The 21711-nt window shown below is 44.8% G+C and overlaps 1 protein-coding gene across 1 annotated transcript in view; it reads right to left on the bottom strand.

The window, feature by feature from the left end:
- The window catches only part of CRHBP (corticotropin releasing hormone binding protein), a 247407-nt gene that overhangs the window by 146175 nt on the left and 79521 nt on the right, over nucleotides 1-21711 (bottom strand). The window contains exons 4-5 of the mRNA XM_069627445.1: nucleotides 9881-10091; nucleotides 4841-4989 (exon numbers count right to left, since the gene is read on the bottom strand). Coding sequence (XP_069483546.1) covers nucleotides 4841-4989; nucleotides 9881-10091 — 360 coding nt within the window. The remainder of the gene's footprint in view (nucleotides 1-4840; nucleotides 4990-9880; nucleotides 10092-21711) is intronic.

A 21711-nucleotide genomic window follows, 5' to 3' on the forward strand; every position in this document is an offset into this window, starting at 1 on the left:
ATCGTCAGCGTAGTTGGTGTATGTGATCCCAAGTGCGTACAGTTTATCGAAGAGAGGTTTGGTAAAAAGATTATAGAGAGTAGGAGCCGTACATGAGCCCTGAGGGACTCCATGCCTGATGGTGGTAGGCTCTGCGTTAGCTATATTGGAAAACACTTTCATCACTCTTCCTTCGAGGAAGGAGGTGATCCAGTTTGTGGCTTGTTTGGAGAAATGTGCAGCCTGAGTGAGATGGTTAGGGAGGATGGCATGATCGACTAAATCAAATGCTGCCGAGAGGTCTAGGAGGAGCAGAAGGACCGGCTTGCCTTTGTCTAAAATTAGGGTAATTTGGTTCTTCATGTCTAGTAAAGCGGTTTCAGTGCCATGACCTTTGCGGAATCCGGACTGCCTTTTACTAGGACAGAGTTATTTTCCAGGTAGGACTGTATCTGCATGTGTGCAGCTTTATCTAAGATTTTTAGAAGAAATGGGACCGTTGTAATGGGCCGGTAGTTGTTAGGTTGGGAAGGGTCCAGGGTTGGTTTCTTTAAGAGCGGGCCCACCCACGCCTCTTTAAGGCTGTCAGGGACTTTGCCCGTCTTGAATAAGGCGTTAATGAATGCTGTGATGATCGGTGTGAGGGGTGACGCACACTCTTTAATGATGTTGGGGGGGCATATATCGCCTTTGCATTGAGATGGTTTGAGCTGTTTGAGGATGTGGAGAGCATCGGATTCGGTGATTGGAGAAAAATTGAATTTGGAAGTGTGCTTATCTTTAGCAGTATTGACGGAAGGGGTCTGTTGGGTGTGCAGGGCCTTGAAGTGTTCTGCTGTTTTATTTTGAAGAAGGTCTATTTTATTTAACATCGCTGTTTAGATGCTAATGCACCAGGCTTCATCCTTAACAATCTCATCGGTACAGATAGGGGGGACGGTGAGCTCTTTAAAGATAGTGAAAAGCTCTTTTGAGTGAGAGTTTGCTTACATGAGACTTTTATTGTAGGTTTCTGACTTTGCCTTAAGAATGGCACTTTTGTATTTTTTTGAAATACAAAGATAGTCTACTTTGGTGGTATCACAGGGATTGGCCTGCCATGTTTTGAAGGCTTACCGCTTGCATTGGTGTAGATTTAATAAGTCCTCCGTGTACCATGAGTTGGAGTGAAACGATTTTTTTTCTTTTTTGTTTTCAAGAGGAGCTGCGGCGTTGATGGCATGGGTGAGGGTGTCTTTGAAGATCTCTGCTAGAATGTTGGAGTCAGAGGAGAAAGGAGGTGCTAGGCAGGGGTTGTTGAGAAAGGGACATATATTGTCTGCTGTACGTTTTTTGGCACTTCTGGCTAGCTTGGCCGGTGCGGGTATTAGTGGTTTGGAGTATAAGGATATGGGGATGCAGAATTGGAGGCAGTTGTGATCAGACCATGGAAGGGCTGTGTTAGAGTTGAGGGTGGAGCCACAGTTGTGATCTGCCACCCAATCTAAGATACAGCCTTTACTATGGGTCGGGGCAGTAACTATCTGTGTGAATCCTAGATCTGTGAGGTTTCTGGCGAGAGTGGTAGCTGCTTTGTCAATTTTATCATTGTATCCAAGGTTTAGGTCTCCTAGGAGCAGTGTTTTGGAAGTTTGTTTGATGTTTTTTCCAAGGAGATGGTTGACTATGCCTGTGAAGTTCATTCATCATGCAAGCAAAGTCCTTAGGATTCATCCTTGGCGGCCACCTATCTCACATACCACAAATTAAGAAGCTCACCAAAGAATCCTCATTTCAACTTCACCTGCTGAAGCAGTTCAAACCCTTCTTCAGTAGGAAGATTTGGGGAATTTTGTTTCGATCTCCCAAAATCTTGCTTGGCTCTCAAGACCAATCTCCTCTCAACGTTCTTGTTGAAAGGGCTAAGAAGTGAAACCATGTTCCCCTTTATTTCGATCAAGCTGCACTCTTGTAAGGTGGATCATCTCTGAAGCATGCAGCTTTGTTTTGAAGGATGTTGAACTACGGCATCCCCGCCTTAAAAGATAACATCTTCTGGGCGCATCTTGAGGCTGTCCTCCATTGGCCGCACAGCTGACCTGAACTACGTGTTCAGGAAAGCGTCCATTTTAGCTGTTGTACCGGAGCTTGTGGCTCACTAAAATGGGAGCACATTATTAATGGGGAGATCCCTATGAAGGATAGAAAATCAGAATCTTCACTGCGGCATACCTATCTGTGGTACAAGCAGGGTCAACAGGATAAACCAGTTTGTATTCCTGCTTATTCCTCTTGATTGTGCAGAGAATATTTACAAATAAAGAAGTAGGCCCTCAAATGACTATCACATGTATTTGTATTTATTTTGTATTTATTAAGTGCTATACAAGTAATCACATCACAGTACAATAAAAAGGAACACAGTGACAATTAACCAATAAACTAAAGGAGATGAGCTTTAAGAGCAGAATGTAAGTGGATAAGAAGAAATAGAGTGGGGAGAAAGTGGAAGTGCGTTCCAGTGAATAGGAGCGATCAGAGAAAATTAACCAAATGGTGACTCGGCACATGGGGGCGAGGGACAGCTAAGAGAAAAAGAGACAGAGAGCAGGGAGAACGAGAAGGAAAATAGACAGACACCAGAAAAGAGAGGTAGGGAAAGGGAAGACCATACAGGGATCTAAAAAAATACAAAGAGAATTGAATTTAAGACGAGAATGAAAAGAAAAAAAAACAACATAGAGAAGATAACGAAGATTAGATCGAAACAAGAGTCGGGGAGAAGACGAATAGCAGAGTTGAAGATAGACTTAAGAGGTGTAAGAAGGGAGGCCGGAAGATTGAAGACACAGATTACGGGCAAAAGAAGAGATGGAGAGCAGAAAGGGAGGCAAGGAAAGAGAATCAGGGGTAAAGGGAGGAGGAAAATTAGTAGCAGGAAAGGAAAGAAACTTCTGTATTGCAAGAATTAAGAAAAAGATAGTGATCGGGCATCCAAGACCTGATGGGTATGGACAAGGCACATTTTCTATTGGGTGTCAGAAAAGGGAGCAATTGACTTGACATAGGCAGATTAATGAAGGCATAATCTGTGGGAAGGGACATGCTGTGGGAATTACTACCTCATTGTGAAGCACGTCCTTAATTCTCACAATAGACTATGAAACATGCCATTCCTGCAGCCCTTTCCCCTGCACCTTGTTTCCCCTTTCAGAAGTCAGGCAAAGAAAAACGTGCAATGCAGATATGCACCTTTCCTGGCACCTGCCTGTAATGACCTGTCACAAAAGAAACATGCATGTCTGGCATGGGCGTTTCTATGTTTTATTTCACATGTGTACTCCTAAAACAGCTCTTTAAAGCTGTTCATTGCAACTATGCACCCATGTGGGTGAAGAGAGGTTATCAAATCCAACCCACCTGGGTAGTAGCACTCAATGCATACGTAGGTGTAGGGCATGTACATAAGACTTAGGTAGGTATGCATAGAGTTGCATGGGGACCTTGCTTTGGGTCAGTGCACTTGCAGCCATTCTCTTCACCTGCACACAGAATCAGGGGAACTGGATCTGAGGGTGCAGAATCCGAGTGTCCCTTTTCCCATCGCGTTCTACACATACTTGCTTTTTGGGAATCTTGTCTATTGTTTGCAAAGGAATGCCATATTGCAAATACTGTAACTGAAATGAGTCAATAATGTGAGAAATCTTCTGTTGACTTAATGAACAAAAACCAAATAGCTTCTGTATGGGCCCTACCCCATGTAGGAGGACCTCTATCACGTTTTAGTACTTGGTGCCATATTAGAAGAGATTCTTCATTTCCATACTAGTCTGATGCCACCCAGGGGGGGCAACCCAGCCCGAAATGCCAGGCAAACTTCCTCTCGGAAAGAGTAGCTGCATCCACCCCAGATGTGCGTGTATGCCTCCCTGGGCATCATCAGTGAGGGCAGCTGCAAAGAGAGTAATGAGTCCACCTGGATTCCACTTCTCCCCTAGGTTGGCACCCCCAGTGATTCAAAATTGTCTAAGAATGTGAAACAAACTCCACCGAGAAATCCTCCACCGCGGCATTACTGCAACAAGGAGGTGGAGACACAATGATGCTGTGTGGTAAAAAGAAGGGATGTGCTAAGGTATCCTCTTTTCCGGTGACCCAACATATACCTGGATATCATCAGTCCTGCTCACATTCTCATCGCCTTCGTGCATGAGCAACAGAGTGTGTAGAAGTCTAAGTGCTCACTATTGGTCATTTAAAAGCCAGGGGTATGTAGCGTAGAGGGAGCCCAGGCCTTCAGTCAGGAAACAGTTCCAAGGATGCATTCACATTTTAATACGAGGGCTTGAGTCCACTGAGGCTTTTCTGCACTCCTCGACTTTCCTTCCTATTCCCAATAAACTAGGCAGAACAACCCTCTATTGATGTGCAGAACCAGTCTAATCAGTGGCCTTAATATTGACAGCCGTTCTACTCTTATTCTCCATGCGGCTAACAGATACCTTGCGGTCGCTAAAGTGGTTTTGTAATGCAAGATGAAAAATACCTTGGTCCTCAATCATTTCTGTTCATGTGGGATATTGCAGTTATACTTATGGTTCTTTCCACATTTCATATATGGCTCCCCATGTAAGATATCGTGTTTGTCAAAGGTTCGAGTCAATATAATATTTTTGTGAGTAGTCAACAAGCTTTTCAGGTAGGCCATCTTGGCTTTCCAGGTTACTAATGTGATGCATCAAATTTGTAACGCAATAAAAGTTACAAAAAGCACTACAACATCAAAGCCCCTTTAACAAAATCATGCGTTCAAGTATAGTGAAGGCGACAATGGTAACGCATTTACAAACGCGTCAGCTGTACCACATGATGAGCTTACCTTGAACTGAAGGTCGTTGAAACGGCCCAGCGTCACGTCTGATATCTTGATGACCACCGGGTACACGATGGAGAAGCTGCAGTTCCGGTGCTGGTGAGGAATCACCATGGTGAACCTCCCGCTGGGAGTCTGGGAGATCGCATTGCACGCTTCCAGAAGGGAGGAAGAAGAAATGTCCATGTTAACTGCGCACGCCCAGGCTCCACAGCGCCAAACAAGTAAATATCATCTCCCCTTGACATGCTCAGCTAGAGACGAAAAGTCTATTCTCTCAAATCTTTATGTGTTAGTCAAAGAGGCATGATCAATTCTCCGTAATGAGAGCATGTACTTGTCCACATGGACTGCCACCCATGTGATATCTTGTGAACTAAAACAAATTCCAAAGAGATTACTGAATTTTACTGCTATATTACTATTGTGCTGTACCCAACAAAAAGCCATTCTATGACATTTAGTAAACCTTAGATTTTCTTTTATTTTAAGGGTATTGGACACGCGAGTATAAAGTCAGAAGAGCCTCGGTCTACATGGAAGAACCTTCACATATTGTGAACAGGTGCAGTAGCTACTGCTTTCCACTCATCCACTGTGCAAAGGGCTCCGGCAGATGTCCCAGTCTGTCTTCCCTGAAGAGTAATAAAGCTTCAAATTAATCATAATTACTGGCAATTGATTTCCACAGCCTTCAAAACCATTGTCTTTTTAGATTGCCATTTTGTATTCCAGTATTGAGATCATTTGTTTGGGAACTTTGCATTAGCAACACCTCAGTTAACTTCACACCAAAACATCATTGGTCAAGAGAGAGTAAGAGGAAATAAAACCCAGAGGGGGGCCTGCAAGAGGGCCACATGCTATTGGGAACCCGATGTGAAAAACATCCCATAATCCCTAAATCTCTAATCACTAATACTTTATCCCTACTCCCTACATCACTAAATACCAAAATCCCTAGTCACTAATCCCCATTCCTAATTCCTAAATCTAAACCTATTTTCTACATTTAATCTGTGTTTCTTTGTAAACCATGGTGGTAGAAATCACATTGAGTGTCAAATTCATTGTTACAGGCTATAAAACCAGGTAAGTAGGTGTTGACATAGTGGAGAAAACCCACACTGGCTGTTCAGATGGGTCAGGTGCTAGCAGTTTACTAATAGTATTTCGTTTAAATAGTTCATATCACGTCAGTTGGTGGAAATACATCTAGGACCAGGAAAATAAAATGTGTTAGCTAAAGATGGTTTCCTTGTTACAATAAGGGGTTCATTTACAAATCATTTTGGCCAAACCTAATTTCTCCAAATTGCTTTAAATCTGCAGAAGTCCTTTTCCGCTTGAAGATTATTGGTGCAGAAGTGGCTATGTGAGATAAGTGCAAACAACCCATGGTGAAAGGTGAGTACTGATGATCGCAGAAATGATGTCCATGCAGTACAGGTTTGTTCAATGTCTATAATCAGGAAAACACATATGGAGTGGATGGAGAAATGCACAATGCCAACAATGACCGTGCCTCTTATGCTCCAAATCAGGAAAGCGCACATGACTGGATCATTCAAGATATCATGATATTGGTCATTAGCCTTCACCAATGGGATCTTTCCATGTCTGAATCATTCAAAATATCCTTAAATTGGTCATTAGCCTTCACCAATGGGATCTTTCCATGACTGAATCAATCAAAATATCCTTAAATTGGTCATTAGCCTTCACCAATGGGAGCTTTCCATGACTGAATCAATCAAAATATCTTGAAATTGGTCATCGGCCTTCACCAATGGGAACTTTCCATGACTGAATCATTCAAAATATCCTTAAATTGGTCATTAGCCTTCACCAATGGGAGCTTTCCATGACTGAATCAATCAAAATATCTTGAAATTGGTCATCGGCCTTCACCAATGGGAACTTTCCATGACTGGATCAATCAAAATATCCTAATACTGGTCATTAGGCTTCGCCAATGGGATCTGTCCATAATGTGCAAGAAATCGAAAAATGAACTTAAAACAATGACAGGGGCTATGAATCTTCCCAGTGGGTGGGGAGCGTAGTCCAGGTCATTCTGTGTGCACTGTTCAACCTCCTTTCCTATGACAGTAAAGATATCTCTTTTCTTCCAGACATAGGGGCCAGTGACGCAGTCTCTATCTTTCTGTGGTTGATATGATATGATATGATATGGCATTTATAATGCGCTAATACACAAGTATTGAACATTCTCTCTGATAACTACTGATATGTCCGCCTAGTGTTCTCATACAGGTGATCAAATAACCCCTAAGCTCCTTTTTTTGTGAAGAGCAAACCCCAAAGGGCCAGAAAACTGTGGAATAACATTTCTAGCCCCACTTTCTAAGCTCTTTCACAGATGGAGACACGTGCCTGCCTTTGAACGCTGCATCATGGTTTTGTAAATGTTTCGCGTTTTGTGTATGAGCACAGCACCAACCACAACAGACTTGACAAAAGTCAGTTAGTAACACCTGGAGAGGATCTCATAAACCTCACAGGTAATAGCATTATTAGCACGTGCTTTTTCTGTGTGGTTAGCACCAGTGCGGAAAAGGTAAAGTGTTTGCATGTGCAGAATTCTTATTTTGCTCATGTTTACACCATTGGTAAAAAGAGGAAGAAAGAAAGAAAGAAAGAAAGAAAGAAAGAAAGAAAGAAAGAAAGAAAGAAAGAAAGAAACAGGCACATGCTTTGGTCAGTGGCTATCTCTGCAGTGTGGCCTTCAGAGCTCCCCTGCCTCATGTGACCCAGAAGTACGGTCACTGGATGTTAGTGCTTATTTAATGTGAACAAACCACCAGAAAAGTAAATCTATGCAAAACTGGAGCATTGGAACATTAATATTATGTAATATAAAGGAAGATTTGCATTTGGCAATTCATGAAATCGAATGCGCAGGACTTCTCCTGGACTTGTGTGGAGTTTGCGTAGGCTTGGCATGTCTCTGCAAGCCATCGAGCGCCTTGCACGAGACACCACACAGAGCGTGGGCGTGGGGGGGCAGAACACCAAAAATGGGAACGAACTTGCGAAAAAGTGGGGATTCTGAGGAACGGCCTGCAGGCAGTCCCTTGCACGCCCACAAGACATATTCATATTTTCAATCACGCAACCTCTTAGCCAGGAAATGGCCATGCAAGTCCGTCATATTATCCAACCCCCAAAGGCAGGCGTAAGTACACTTGCGCATAGAAGTCGCAGCGCTGATTTGGGTTTGCATGTCGGATTTTGGGGTGCGTGTACGCAACCGGGGTTCCGATCCGACTTAGGGGTGCACGTACGCAGTGTAGCAGGGTGTAGGAACAGTTTTCGGGGGTTGGGACGCAGATCTTTTGAGAATTTAACCGAGTTACCATTTTTCATACGCATGTTGTCGGGGTGCTGGATACAGTTACGGGGGACCCGAGACAGGGTCCCCAAAATGCAGTCCTTCTTGTGGGGGACCCCACGCACTGTTTGAATGGTGTGTTTATTCGCACCCAGGTGAGCGCGCAGAGGTAGCTGTTCTAGGTGTTAATGCTTTGCATGTGGGTGTGGCAGGGCGTTCCAGGCACGCGCAGTGTCCTTCTAGGCGTGCAGCCCTTGCAGGATTTCTGTGCACATTTCCATGAATCGGGCCTTAAGTAGGAATTGAGGTTGTTTTACCGTGGCGAAATGGTCCGCGACGGAAATGACCGCATGAGAAATGTACGTTAAACATAAATATTCGTACATTTCTCATGCAGACATTTTTAGTAAAACAACCTCAAATTCTAAACCCTTCCCACACCCCTGCCCACACCCCCATACCCCTACTTACATTTCACCTCAATGTGCTGTGTCCCTGCAACACTGGTTCCCTTTCACTTCCGTGATCAGAAACCGGCGCGGCAGGGTCCTTTTCTTTTTTTTCCTTTTTTTTGTCGGGCTGCTGCAGGGTTGTCCCCCGCAACCCCCGCTCACTATACTGTATAGTCGGTGAGCGTGCTGTTGCGGGGACACCCCTGCAGGCTTTTTTTTTTTAAGTCGGGTCAGTTGCGGGGGTGTCCCCCGCAACCTCCGCTCACTATAGTATATAGTATAGTGAGCGGCGTGTTGCTGGGGACACCCCTGCAGCTTTTGTTTTTTTCTTTTTTTTCCTACCCCACCAAATATACATACCACAAAAGGTTAAAACTTTTTGTAGTTCGATCTTTTGGTTGTATGTATTTTAGGTATTTTGGTGGGGTAGGTAAATTGGATTCGGTCATTGCGGCAGCATCCTTAAGTAGTTTGTCACAGCTGAGGATGTCTTGATACAAGTAAACGTTCTCCAAAGACCGACTCAACAAATAAAGCTTCGGGGTGGGGGGGAGCTGCTAAATGCATGTAATCCATTAAAGTGATTGCCACTTTGCACTTATCAGAGCAGCAGCTGTAAGGGTCAACCACATACCATACCAGAGCATAAATGAATGTTCAAGTTACACTCAGTTAAACTAAACTTACCCTTAACCTGTCCTAAAGCAAGTGATATTGCGCTAAGTAGACCCATGTTTCTTGCAGGTGTGGCTGTCATTTCCAGAGTTGCAGGGGGTACACGTTGCAGGCCCACCATGTGTCATGATATCCGGCTACACCAATGTGTCAGAAAGACCTAGCGGGGATACCGCAAAAACCTCAGCATAAACAGTTGTGCTTGTACCACACATCGGTGTGGGCAGTTTAATTGTACAGATTTAGGGCTGTCTCTTCTTTCATAATCTAACATGTCACCCACAATTCACAAGCAGCTTCCCATGATCGACTCATCCACGCTTCAACTCCCAACTCATCTCAATGAAAAGCAAAATGGACTGCTCCTTCTATCTGTCACTGTCTTACATTTTAAAAAATCTGCCAAACGACGGACGCTTTTAGGACAAAATCAATACTAATTTCTGCCGTGTTATGGAATGCATTAAATCAATGCAATGTTCGCGCCATTTTCCTTTCCTCTGGGCTATTTATTCTCTCCTACTAACGGGCGCTGCTGACTGAGAACAAGATGGCAGAACTTACGGAAGAGGTTAGTCGTTTTGCCGATGGTTAGCGTGAATCCATTCCCGGGCTCTTGGACCCGGAAGAAAATCATTGCTACGTTCTGCGAAGACTTGTAAATCCTCTTGCTGTCCAGGGTTTCGCAGAAATCTGAGTAGCGCTCGGAGGTGGGGAGAGGGTGGTCCAGGGAGCTGGGGAACTTCTCGCCTTTCAGTATCCAGCCGTCAAACACCTGCGAGAGTTAGACAACAGCCATTGTTGTGTATCTGTTTGCAGATGGATTGCACAATTGTAAATAATAGTGTACACGCATTGCGACCCTTCTTCCAATCATGATGCCTTTACCAGTGGGTTCAGATTCCCTAGGCCGGGGTTTATTGACGCAGTAAACAGTAAAATGAAGCCAGGTGTTGAGAATGACAAAGCAAGGGGCAATGAATGTACAGGGATATACTATAGTTATATCAGGCAGCTCCCCCGGTCTCCACTGACATCTCTTTCCTATTAACCGCCTTTGCTCTCTTATTCTACATGGGAAGTGTTTCACTTGATTTCCCTTAACTATTTCAACATCTTCTAGACCGGGTTAAAATCTCAGTGGGTTTTTTTCTAAGGGCGGTCTTGTGGATTTTTAGGTCTACTAAGAGGGAACCCATCAGCTGCCTGGCACTACCAACCTAACCTTCACCCTGCAGATAACCTGCCAATATAGAAGAGCGGGGCGTGCACCCACATGTGAATGCCCGCCTTGCAACTGCGTGATCTGCTGTTGACCAACCCCCATTACGGTGCTCCTTATAAGGAATCACGGAACCTAAGTAGTCAGATGGTATAGGGTGGGATAGCAGCGGCGGGGTGAATGCCTAAATGTGGAGGGGTCCCTAAAACACCATAATGAACCTAGTAAGAGGCTGCGCTCTAAGGGGCCGTAGCCTAATCTAGCTTAGTTTGGTAAATTACTAAAGTGCATCTTACATTACAGAGAGTTAAAAAAAATGTAATGAGCGACTTTAGAAAAGTTGCGAAACATAGCACACTCAGGTGCTCATTTTGCGTTGGTGCTTAATGTAGGAAACATGCGTAAGGACTTTATGCATGTTCCTTACGTCACGCCCCACTTTCAATCATTTGCATGGCGGAGAAGAGGGCTGGACTGCAACTTGCGTTTCTACCACGTCCCTTACTCTCCATCATACAAATGTCCCAGCATTTGCGTCAACATGCATTTTCATGCCAGGACAAATGCGGGGATCCATTGTAAATGCTGCCTGCCATGAGTACAGGGCAGGTGGCATTTATTTCACTAGCATGTCAAAGTGCAAAAGTGCAGGGCAAAAGGCGGCCGGCGTACACGCTGGACCAAGATTCAGAGCCAGTGACCGCCCTACGTGTATGTTTTCAGGTAACGAGTTCCTGACGCAAAATTGCGCGGCTCAATAAAATGGGCTCCTCAGCCTTCCTAGAAAACGTTTAATTTGAATCTGCCTCTCCATTAATTCAGATCTTGCTTTTCCCAGATTCCTGCAGCGTTTGATGCAATTTAATAAATTAAGGTCCTGAATTTGCGCTTAAACACTTCACATTAGACTTCAATATTCTGTTAATAGCTATAAAAATAAGTGAAACACAGAAATGTATGCCATTCAGTAAATGCTTTCTTTCATTATAGGCCTCTACACGTTGGTATTGTAACAAGTTACACAATGAAAATGAAAGGAAAGCAGATCAGTGAGGAACGGAAAGGATAGGGAGGGCGTTCTCTGATAAAACAGCAGGGATGCGGAGGGTAAATGCTCCAAGCTCCCCAGGAGGCAGCCATGGCGCTATAGCAACAGGAGACCAGTGTCAGCGGTGGAATACACCCTGCCTTGGGACAGGCCACTACAGCGCAAGGAGTCAGTGGCGTAACCATGCTGAGGGGGCTCCCCATGCTCAGAAAAAAAGCAAGGGCTGCACCACACTTTGTGCCACCTGGACCACCACGCATGCACAATGCGCATGAGGATCATGCTGCTGCATGGGGACGTTACACACGCACTAGTTGAAGATGTAAGTATGTGTTTTACTTAACCCCTAAATCTTTCCCCTAGAGAAGAAGCAAAGGGGCTGTGTCTGGCTGTCTGCGTCCTGCCACCCAAATGTACCAGCCAACTCTGTGTCTCCCGTAATATTACGCACACTAATGATACCACAAGAAAACATGTCCATGCTGACTCTGCCAGTATCCCCATGTATGAACATTCTCTTGTTGGCTTTGTCCTTAATACCAGTAAATCTACCGCCACAGGAACAAAGCATATTATTGCTGCTTCACAAATGCTTGCCCATCCCCTGCACCACCATGTAAGACTACTCTTCATGTTGACTTTGCCTTGAACATGCAATGCTACAGCAAGAAACAATTTCCTTGTTTGGCTGGAGAAATGCCTCCACCCATGACCCACCATGTAAGAACAATCATCATATTGGCTTTACACCAGTAAAACATGCAATGTCACAGTAATAAAACATTTACTTACAGACTGCACAAGTGCCCCCCACCCACTCCATGTAAGACTACACATAATATTGGCCAGTTGTGTGAGTAACAAATGCTAGTGTAGCCACATAATAACACTTATCATGCTTTCTTTACCGTAGGTGCCCAGAAAGAAATGCCACTCTAAGAAATAGCTAGACTCGCTGCATATAAAATGCTAATCTAGCCAGGCATAAAAATGCAATGCTACAGAAAGCAAAATGTCCAATCTGCCCGCATCATTGTCCTATAAACCACCCTCCTCAAAACTTCCTCCATGCATAACATTGATCAAGTTGGCTTTGCCCAAAAATACCAGTTATAACATGTAATAAAATGTCCATGCTCCAACGCCCCTTGCCTGAGCCTCAGGCTTGCATGCACACATTCATACCCATTCAACCACCAACCACTCACAGGTGCATTCTTTTAATTGGAGGGTCATAAAAATGACCCACAAATATGACAAAGTGAGTTTAGCGAGGGAGCCTAAATAAATTAGAGGAAGTCCAGCAGTGGCTACCCTCACAACCAAGAACTCTTTTGAATCATGGGTTAAAATGATGCATTATACAGCACACTTTCTGTGAAAAATGTGGTGAAAAGCCCGACAGTTTGTAATTGGTTGTGTAGGGTAACTCCAATCCAAACACCAAATAGTGCACAGGAACATTTCCCCATGCATTTTCATGAAGTCTCTACCCACAATATATGCTAGTATAAAAAAATGTCATGCTGGCTGTGCCCATACATGTCTAGTAGTCCCATAGAAGTACAAACTCATCTTTTATTTTGTGCATAATGCCAGTAATGATACTATAACAAAAACATGTCCAGGATGGCTCTGCCAATTAATGGGAGTATCCCCTCTTAAGGACATACTTCTGTTAGCATTGCTGTTAAAAAGGCCATGCCACAGTAAGAAAACATGTCACAATTGGCTGCACCAAAAGGCCAGTCTAGTCACATAATAACACTTATCATGTTTACTTTAACACAGATGCCCAGAAGAAAAGGCATGCCACTGTAGCAATATCTAGACCTGCTGCATTCAAATATCATGCCTGAGCTATCATAGATTCACAGTAAAAAGTGGAATACCACAGTAAGAAATTGCTAGACTGGCTGCACCCAAAGGCCAGTTTAGCCAGGTTACCACATGCTTGCTTTTTCATAGATGGCCATTAAACTTGTCAAAAACAGGAACAGTGGAGATGCACTCAAAACTTAATGGTGTAATCTCTCAGAAATCGTGAATTTACGAACAATTTAGAGGTGCTGGTTGTCAAGGGGTATGCCCTAGTATCCCAAAGAACAACACACAAAACATGTTTCTGAATGAACAACCGCACACTCATATATTGGTCCACATAAGACCTAATAGCATTGATACTGATAGTCAAAGTTTATTTAAGAGGTTAAGATAAAAACAATAATTGTGCTTGGAAAACAAATTATTGTAGTTAAGTTCAAGCAACTCTCAATGAAACAATATATACAGTTGTTTACTGTGTGTTAACAAATTAGACATGACAGGTCAAAATAAATTGGTCAGATACCAACGTTTTTGTAACCCTCCCGCTTATTGAACACCTATGCGGCTGAGCATTTCTCCAAAGTCTGAAATGAAAACTGTGCTCACAGTGCTCAAATAGTACCCAGTTGTGGTGATAACACCAAGTTTACTGATACACCTTAAAAACCTAAAGTAAGGATGCAGATGTCTTGACCCAATGCTTTCAGGACATAGTTCGATCTTCAGGGGTATTACCCTTTGCCCAAGTTTCTAGAAATATTACAAATTAATGGTTACTCATCTGTTGTAATATAAACAATTTTGCAAACTACTCAAACATGTCGTTTCTCCAACTAACCTTTCTCATTGGAAGATAGCCTCACTGTTAGCTTCCAACAGTACACCATAGTGGTACTGTTCACTGCACCCAGTTCATGCCACAGTAAGGAATGGCTAGAATGGCTGCATCAAAATGCTAGTCTAGCCAGTTAATAACACATATCATGCTTGATTCATCATTTTTGGTTGTCCATTAAAAATGCCATGCCACAGTAATAAATCACTAGAATGGCTGCTCCAAAATGTAATTCTAGCCAATGAATAACACAAATCATGCTATAGTAGCGAGAGAGAACCCACTCTGCCAAAATCAGCTCCTCGGCGGCCAGCCCAGCACAAACACACACGGACACACATTCACACAACATTCACTTCCTCATTTACTCACACCATTCACCCACTCATTCACACACACCCAGACATCTATACATCATACACTCACTCATTCAAACACACAATTGCATAATATGTAACCAACAATTGCATGCACACATGTATACATATAAACATACGTACATCATAAACATCCAACTCCCAACACCCATGCATGCACAGACTTACAAAAATATGTTCTTTCTTACCTGCTGCTGAAAACCTCTTCTCCGATGGACATCAGGACTTCAGATCCCACACTCCACCACGCCAGACAGAAACTAAGAAGCATGGTACCTGACTTGCGCAGTGCAGCTGTGGGAGCCAGAGGCCTCCATAATGCAGAACCGGAACCAGAACATTTCTTTTTTAAGTCAGAGTGCACGCACTCCGACTTTAGAAAGAAATACTAAAGAAATGATTTTCTTTTTAAGTCGGAGTGAACGCACTCCATCTTCAAAAAGAAATAATTTCTTTCTGAATCTGAATGGGCCATGGCCCCCGGGACGTAGTGTGGTGGGGTCCCCATGCACCATTGGGGCAGCAGGAGCCTTCCAACACCAGTGTGAGGAGTGCAAGTCCTGGTTTGAGAGCCAGAGTCTAACAGGTGAGCTGGTTTTATGTGCAAACATTTGATCAACCCTGTACACACCTGCACAGTTTCTGATATCTGGTGCAATACTTGTCTCGTCCAATCACACAACTGGATTGGAGCCTGGTGGAGCTGTGTGTGTAGGCCATGATCTGGACAATGGAAGTGCATGCGCCTCCCCAACAAGGCCATAAAGAAGGAGAGACATTTGACACCTACGATTGACGACATCATTACTAAGCTACAGGGTGCCAGGTTCTTCTCCAAGTTGGACCTGAGAGCGGGATACCACCAGGTGATGCTGCACCCGGAGTCACAGTACATCATGGCATTCACCACCCACAGGGGTTTGTACCAGTACAAAAGACTAAGCTTCGTGGTGTCCTCCACAGCGGAGGTTTTCCAGAACATTATACGTGGGGCTCTGGCAGACCTGGATGGAGTCCTCAAAATCAGTGCTGACATACTGGTCTTTGCTGAGTCAGAAACAGAACATTTGAACAGACTGGTCAAGACATTTGAACGGCTCTGCTCTTTGGGCCTAACTCTGCACTGTGACAAGTGTGAGTTTCGGAAGTCAACAGTTGAGTTCTTCGGATTCGTGTTTAAAGAGGGGGGTGTCACCTGACCCCGCAAGGTCAAGGACATTGTGGAGGCCCTACCGGCGGAGAATGTGTCAGAGGTGCGGAGCTTCCTGGACATGGTGACATACTGTGGTCGATTCATCAAGAACTTGGCCTCCTGATCTGAACCTCTGCGGACACTGACCAAGAAGGACGTCACGTGGCAGTGGAGGCCGCTGGAACAGGCTTTGTTCAATGACATTAAGGTCACCCTCACAGCGGAAGACACCATGGCGTTTTTCAATCCCGCTCTGCAGTCAGAGATAGTGGTAGACGCCAGTCAGTTTGGCCTGGGGGCAGTTCTGACTCAGGTGGATGCCGCCTCAAACGTTCGAACAGTGGCTTACACCAGCAAGGCCCTCACTAAGACCGAACAAAGATACTCCCAGATCGAGCAGGAGGCCCTGGCTGTCCTGTGCGGTTGCAGGCACTTCAGGCTATATGTCCTAGGGTGTCCGGTGACGGTGGTGACGGACCACAAACCCCTGCTGCCAATCCTGGCAGGCTCATCCTCCAAACCACCTGCCAGAATTGAATGGTGGATGCTGGCACTGCTTAAATATGGGGTCTTGCTGGTTTACCGGCCTGGAAACAACAACGCAGCAGACTATCTATCTTGCCACCCCCGAGGTAACCCGGAAGGCCGGGGGGGGGGTGACTGTGCAGAAGAGGCTGATGCCTACATTCGCTTGGTGGTGGAGGCAGCAACTCCCAACTCAGTTCTGCTGGAGGATCTGGAGAAGGCGGCTGCCCAGGATGAGTGCTTTCTCATCCTGAAGTCAGCGATGCAGCAAGGATCCTGGAAGGTGGTGCTGGACAATCTGGCACAGAGGACGTAGGAGGCGAAGATCGCTCTTGATCAGTTATGGAAAGTGTGGGATGAACTCTCTTTCTCGGGATCCCGCCTCCTGCTCAAAAGTGGTCGGATCGTAGTCCGTCAGGTGAAAATTCAGGAAGTCATCAGGCTGGCTCACCAGGGGCACCAAGGAGCAGCCAAAACAAAAGCAAGGCTGCGTCTGAAAGTGTGGTTCCCTGAGCTGGAGCGACGAGTGGAACAATTTGTTGCATCCTGCGTATGGTGTCAGGCGGAATCTCCGGCCCACAGAGGGCCTACCATTGAAACGATGCCACGGGGCACCCAGCCCTGGGAGGTAGTGCATGCATATTTTGGGTCCACGACCCGGGGACCCCACTTCCTGGTGGTGGTGGACGAGTGGTCCAGATACCCTGAAGTCGAGTTTGTGGAATCAGTTGCTTTTGAGAACATGGTGGGGGCGATGGAGAAAATCTTTGCAGTGCATGGACTCCCCAATGTGTTGTGTTCAGAAAATGGTGCCTCATTCCAGGGTGAGAGCTTTGCAGCGCTGATGGAGAGCTATGGAATTTGCAGGAGACTTAGTTAGCAGGTCTGCTGTCAGCAGGTGGTAAAACCTGGCAACACCAGGCGTCCTAACCAGAATCAACTTCTGTATTCTCTTTTATACATTCTGTATTCTCTTTTACAGGCTGACAAAAGCTTTTTAAAACTTGTTTTGTCCTGGGTATATATTGAGCTCAGTGTTTCTCACTATATTGGTTGTTCATACACTGTTTTCCATTTCCACAGCAACTGTTTGTCACCAGCCGGTTGACAGTGGTTTATTGCCTTACGGTTGCTGGTGCGATACATACTGATATTAATGCTACATATGGTGATCCATTCTTGTATGACATGTAAATCATATTAGTGATATCGTAACCATATTTTTCTTAGTGTACTGGAACAATATTATGTGATGCCACTTCCTGTTTTGTCAAGGGAAGAAAGGTTGTATGCCATCACCTCCCGTATTGTCACTGGGGTGGGATCAATGGCATCACTTCTTGTGATGTCATCAGAGGTTAAGGGTCATGTTATGTCACTTCCACTACCCCTGGCATTTTGTTGAAATGACTTCCCTGGAAATATTTGTAGCTGCTCTGTCTGCCAGCCAAAGTTTCCCTTGTGCAGTTTTATTGCTGTTACATGAGATGATCACAGCACTGAATTCCTTGCATACCAGTTTTAGGTTTAAAAGTCTCATTAATGTTCTTTTCCCTCACTTTTGCTTGTTTCCATCTGATTGAAAAAATCTATGTAACTTTGAAAGCTCAGCATTTTCCACACCAGCATATATTCAGTTAGTCCAATAAATAAGATCAAAACATGAACTTTTGTGATTTTTTTTAAACTCAACTAACACGGTGACATACTTTTTTTGTACACATTTCAATATCAAGGTTGCATTTCCTTCCACACCAAGGGCTTTGTAAATCTTGCAGTGAGCCTTTTGAGTTGAGTGTCATGTGTGCCTACTAAAGAGATTCATTTAGAAATATATACGGGTTAAGAGAAAGATGTGTTCATGAGTGGTGAGTGGCCAAGTGTTTGATTAATCCATAAATTTTACTCGCAGATTGTTACTTTGCCCGTCAATTGTTTTCATTAGTCACTGCAGTAACTGTTGTGGGGCAGTCTACAGGCCCTGCAATCCCCGTGAGCCCCCTTCCCTACACAGACATGCACACGGATACGTCTGTATGGTTCGGGCTCCCCGGTCGCACTACTGCGGCCGGGAACGCCCCATTTATTTATATGCACGCGGCGGAGTGCAACGTCACTCCGTTGCGTGCTCAACCCTTAAAGGGCCAGCACCACACTCCTCCTTTTCCATAAGGACAACAACAAACATTTTAATAACATCTATGCTAATCCACAATCTTCACAGCACACAAAAACCCCTTTAATCACAGCCACCCGGATCCCTGTGACACTTCTGAGGATAGGCTGTGAAGAGTGGTAGAGACACAAGAGTGGGAAAAAATGAAGGAAGTGCTAAGGCTAGCGGAAGAAGAGGTAGTGCTGCTACAGAGGCAAAGAGATGAAGCGCAGGAGGAAGTGAGACGACAGGTAAGGGATGTAGAAGAAGGAAGGTGGAGACATGGGCTGGTTCTTTTGAGGTTGGACAAATCAGTTATCATAATGGTTGAGGTGGATATGGAGAACAGGGATGCTGCCACAGGTACACGGTTTGAGCAGGGAACACAGGAGACAGCACCTTATGGCAGTGCTGATTATGCTTCTATGCCTGTAGAAAGGTCAGGTGATGTAGTAGCAAGAGTAGACAATGAAGGAGAGGAATGGGATTTCGAGCAGGAAGAGCAGGGCGTAGTCACCCTTCCTCCTGCTCTAATAGCAGTGATAGAAAGCACACCATGGAGCCATACGAGACGCCTCAGTACTCGCATGGCTGTATCAAGTAGTAAGCAAGGAAACATGGAATCCACAGGAAGAAAGGGGTAACTCAGTTTCCATTGCTCCAGAAGGCTCCGGGAAGGATATATATCATGCCCCGTGGTCACACATGGACAGTAGTAACTCGATGAAGACACTCCCTTTGCTCACTGCAGAGGCAGGGAAGTGGATTTATGCATTAGAGAAACACACTGTCGCTGTCATGTTGGCCATAGGGGACATGAAGAGCTTATTCAGGGCACTGAGGGGGAGCGGTCAGACGTGCTTTGGACGAGATCGGGGTATCCTGGAGTTCAGGTGTATACAAATACCCATGTTGGAGCAGCTTTTAATAATCTTAGGGCACAGGTATGGGGGGCCTTGCGGATTATGTATCCCCATACGGATGATCTCAATTACATTTTAGCCAAGACGATGAAATTGGATGATGATCCTGCCGTACACATCCAGTTAATTCAGGAGATGTGGAGGGCAGAAACAGGAGAAGCATGGGACCAAAAGGTGGTGATTATTTTCCACATGCTGAAGAAGGGACTTCCCAAAGAAGTCGAGCACAGTTTAGATAAACTGGTAGGGTTGAAGGCCAAGGGTTGGCCGGAGATTCAATCGCATATGGTGCATTTTTGCAAAAGAAGACAAGAAAAAGAGAGGGACGGTGTAGAGCAGGCACAAAAAGCAGAGGCTAAGCTTGTTCAAAAGAAATTTGCGAAAATCTGTCTAGAAGGGGCAGTAATCACAACTTCTATGGAAGAACAGCAGAGGCAATCGGGACAATGGGGACACAGTAAATTGGGTATGACACAGGGGTCAATGTATGTGTATGTTCCTGGTCCAAGGCTGATGAGAGGGTATCTGAGGGACAGGGGGGGATTTCCAGAGGGAGGTGGGTAATTTGGTGGATTCAGAGGAACGGGTCCCTGATTTAGTGGGCCAACAGGAAATAATTATGGAGGATTTTATGGGATTCAGTGTTGGTCATGCGGGAGGTTGGGACACGTGTCACAGGATTTTGGTTTTGTTGATCTTATTATCTTTCCTTCTCACACAAACTAAAGAAGTATTTTTCATTTTATGAGTTTTTAATAATGATTGATGCAACTGTAACAAATAAAAAGTCACACTAGACCAGTTGTGAAGTTGTGAATCCATTTTTTTTTTAGAAGCAGCCTAGAAAGGTACAACCTCTCCCTGTCTTTCACCTAGATAAGCGGCCCACGACCGCCAATTCGGGACAGCACACCCACACACAGAGGGAAAGTTAGAGTCTCTGCAGGGACAGATAGCTATTTGTTAGGCTTAGAAAATAAAATCACAGTTCCTCTCTCAATAGTGTTTTCATGATACAATTAGGGTACCAGAGAGGTCCATGTGCCCGGCGCTACAGGCCCCTTAATTGTTTTTTCTTCCCTCAGTGTGCAGGTCAACATTCATGGTTGACACAGGGGCTACAAAATCTCCCATCAAGGAAGGTGAGTTCCCCTTGTCAGGCAAAATGATGGGCACACAGGGATTCTCTGGAGCTATCCTATCAGTTCCTTATACTGCATATCCTCATATAAAGGTGGGTAATCAAAATGTATCAGCCCCTTTGTGGTATTGTAAAGACACTCCAGCAAATCCTTTGGGAAGGGACATCATGAGCAAGTTACAGATGTTGATTACCTTCACGGAGGAAGGTATTGTATGCTCGACTACAGGCTTGTATCCGGTAAGGAAAGCAGCACATTTTCAGACCTATTGTAGTGACAGTGCAATTAGGGGGGATCCTGTGCATGCAGCATTATTTCTTTATAGGGTAATAGTTTTGTTGAGTTGGGTCCTGGGGATCAGAAATCAGGCCTTGTGAGTACCATTTGAGTTTTTATTTCAGCCTGATGTGCTGCAGGAAGCAACACCAGGCACCATGTTTATGATTCATTCTCTTCGAGGCCATAGTGATTAGGAAGAACAGGGTGGTTCTCTCAGACACAGATGAGGAAGGCGGAGAGTGGCACACAGTTCTGTGCATCAATCTGACCATATCATTAAGGGATGTGTCCGACGAGCAATTGTTCGAAGGCACTGAAGACACAGGAGAGATGGTCTTTGAAATTGGGGTGCCTGCCAGATAGCGATAGAGCAAAAGGAAGTAGCACAGACCATGCTCATCGTTAAATATACATTGCCATTTTGGAAGGAGGATTTGGGAAAAGTGCCAAACCATTTGTGGACCAGCAATCCTCATGATGCGCAGCTGTACTAAAAGGTGTTGGAGCAGTGAGGATAAAAGTGATACCAGGTGCAATATTACCATGGGTAAAGCAGTACTCCATGTCTAAGAAGTGGACAAAGGGATTTATGAGACCATTATGGCGCTGTTGAAGCAAGGCGTAATACAAACCTCTGTGTCCCCATGCAATACAGCTATCTACCCTGTGAAGAAAGCATGGGGTCCAGTTGGAGGATAGTGCAGGATTTGCAACCCCTCAACAATGTTGTTGAGGCAGTATTTTCGATGGTACTGAATCCTGCCACCATTCTATGTAATATCTCTACTGGGTTGACCCACTTCACAGTAATAGATTTTTCTCTGTTCCCTTACACCCTGATTCTCAGTACCTCACAGTGTTTATTTATCG

Source organism: Ambystoma mexicanum, chromosome 6p (assembly GCF_040938575.1).
Source record: "Ambystoma mexicanum isolate Mex_15411 chromosome 6p, UKY_AmexF1_1, whole genome shotgun sequence".
Classification (NCBI taxonomy): Eukaryota; Metazoa; Chordata; class Amphibia; order Caudata; family Ambystomatidae; genus Ambystoma; species Ambystoma mexicanum.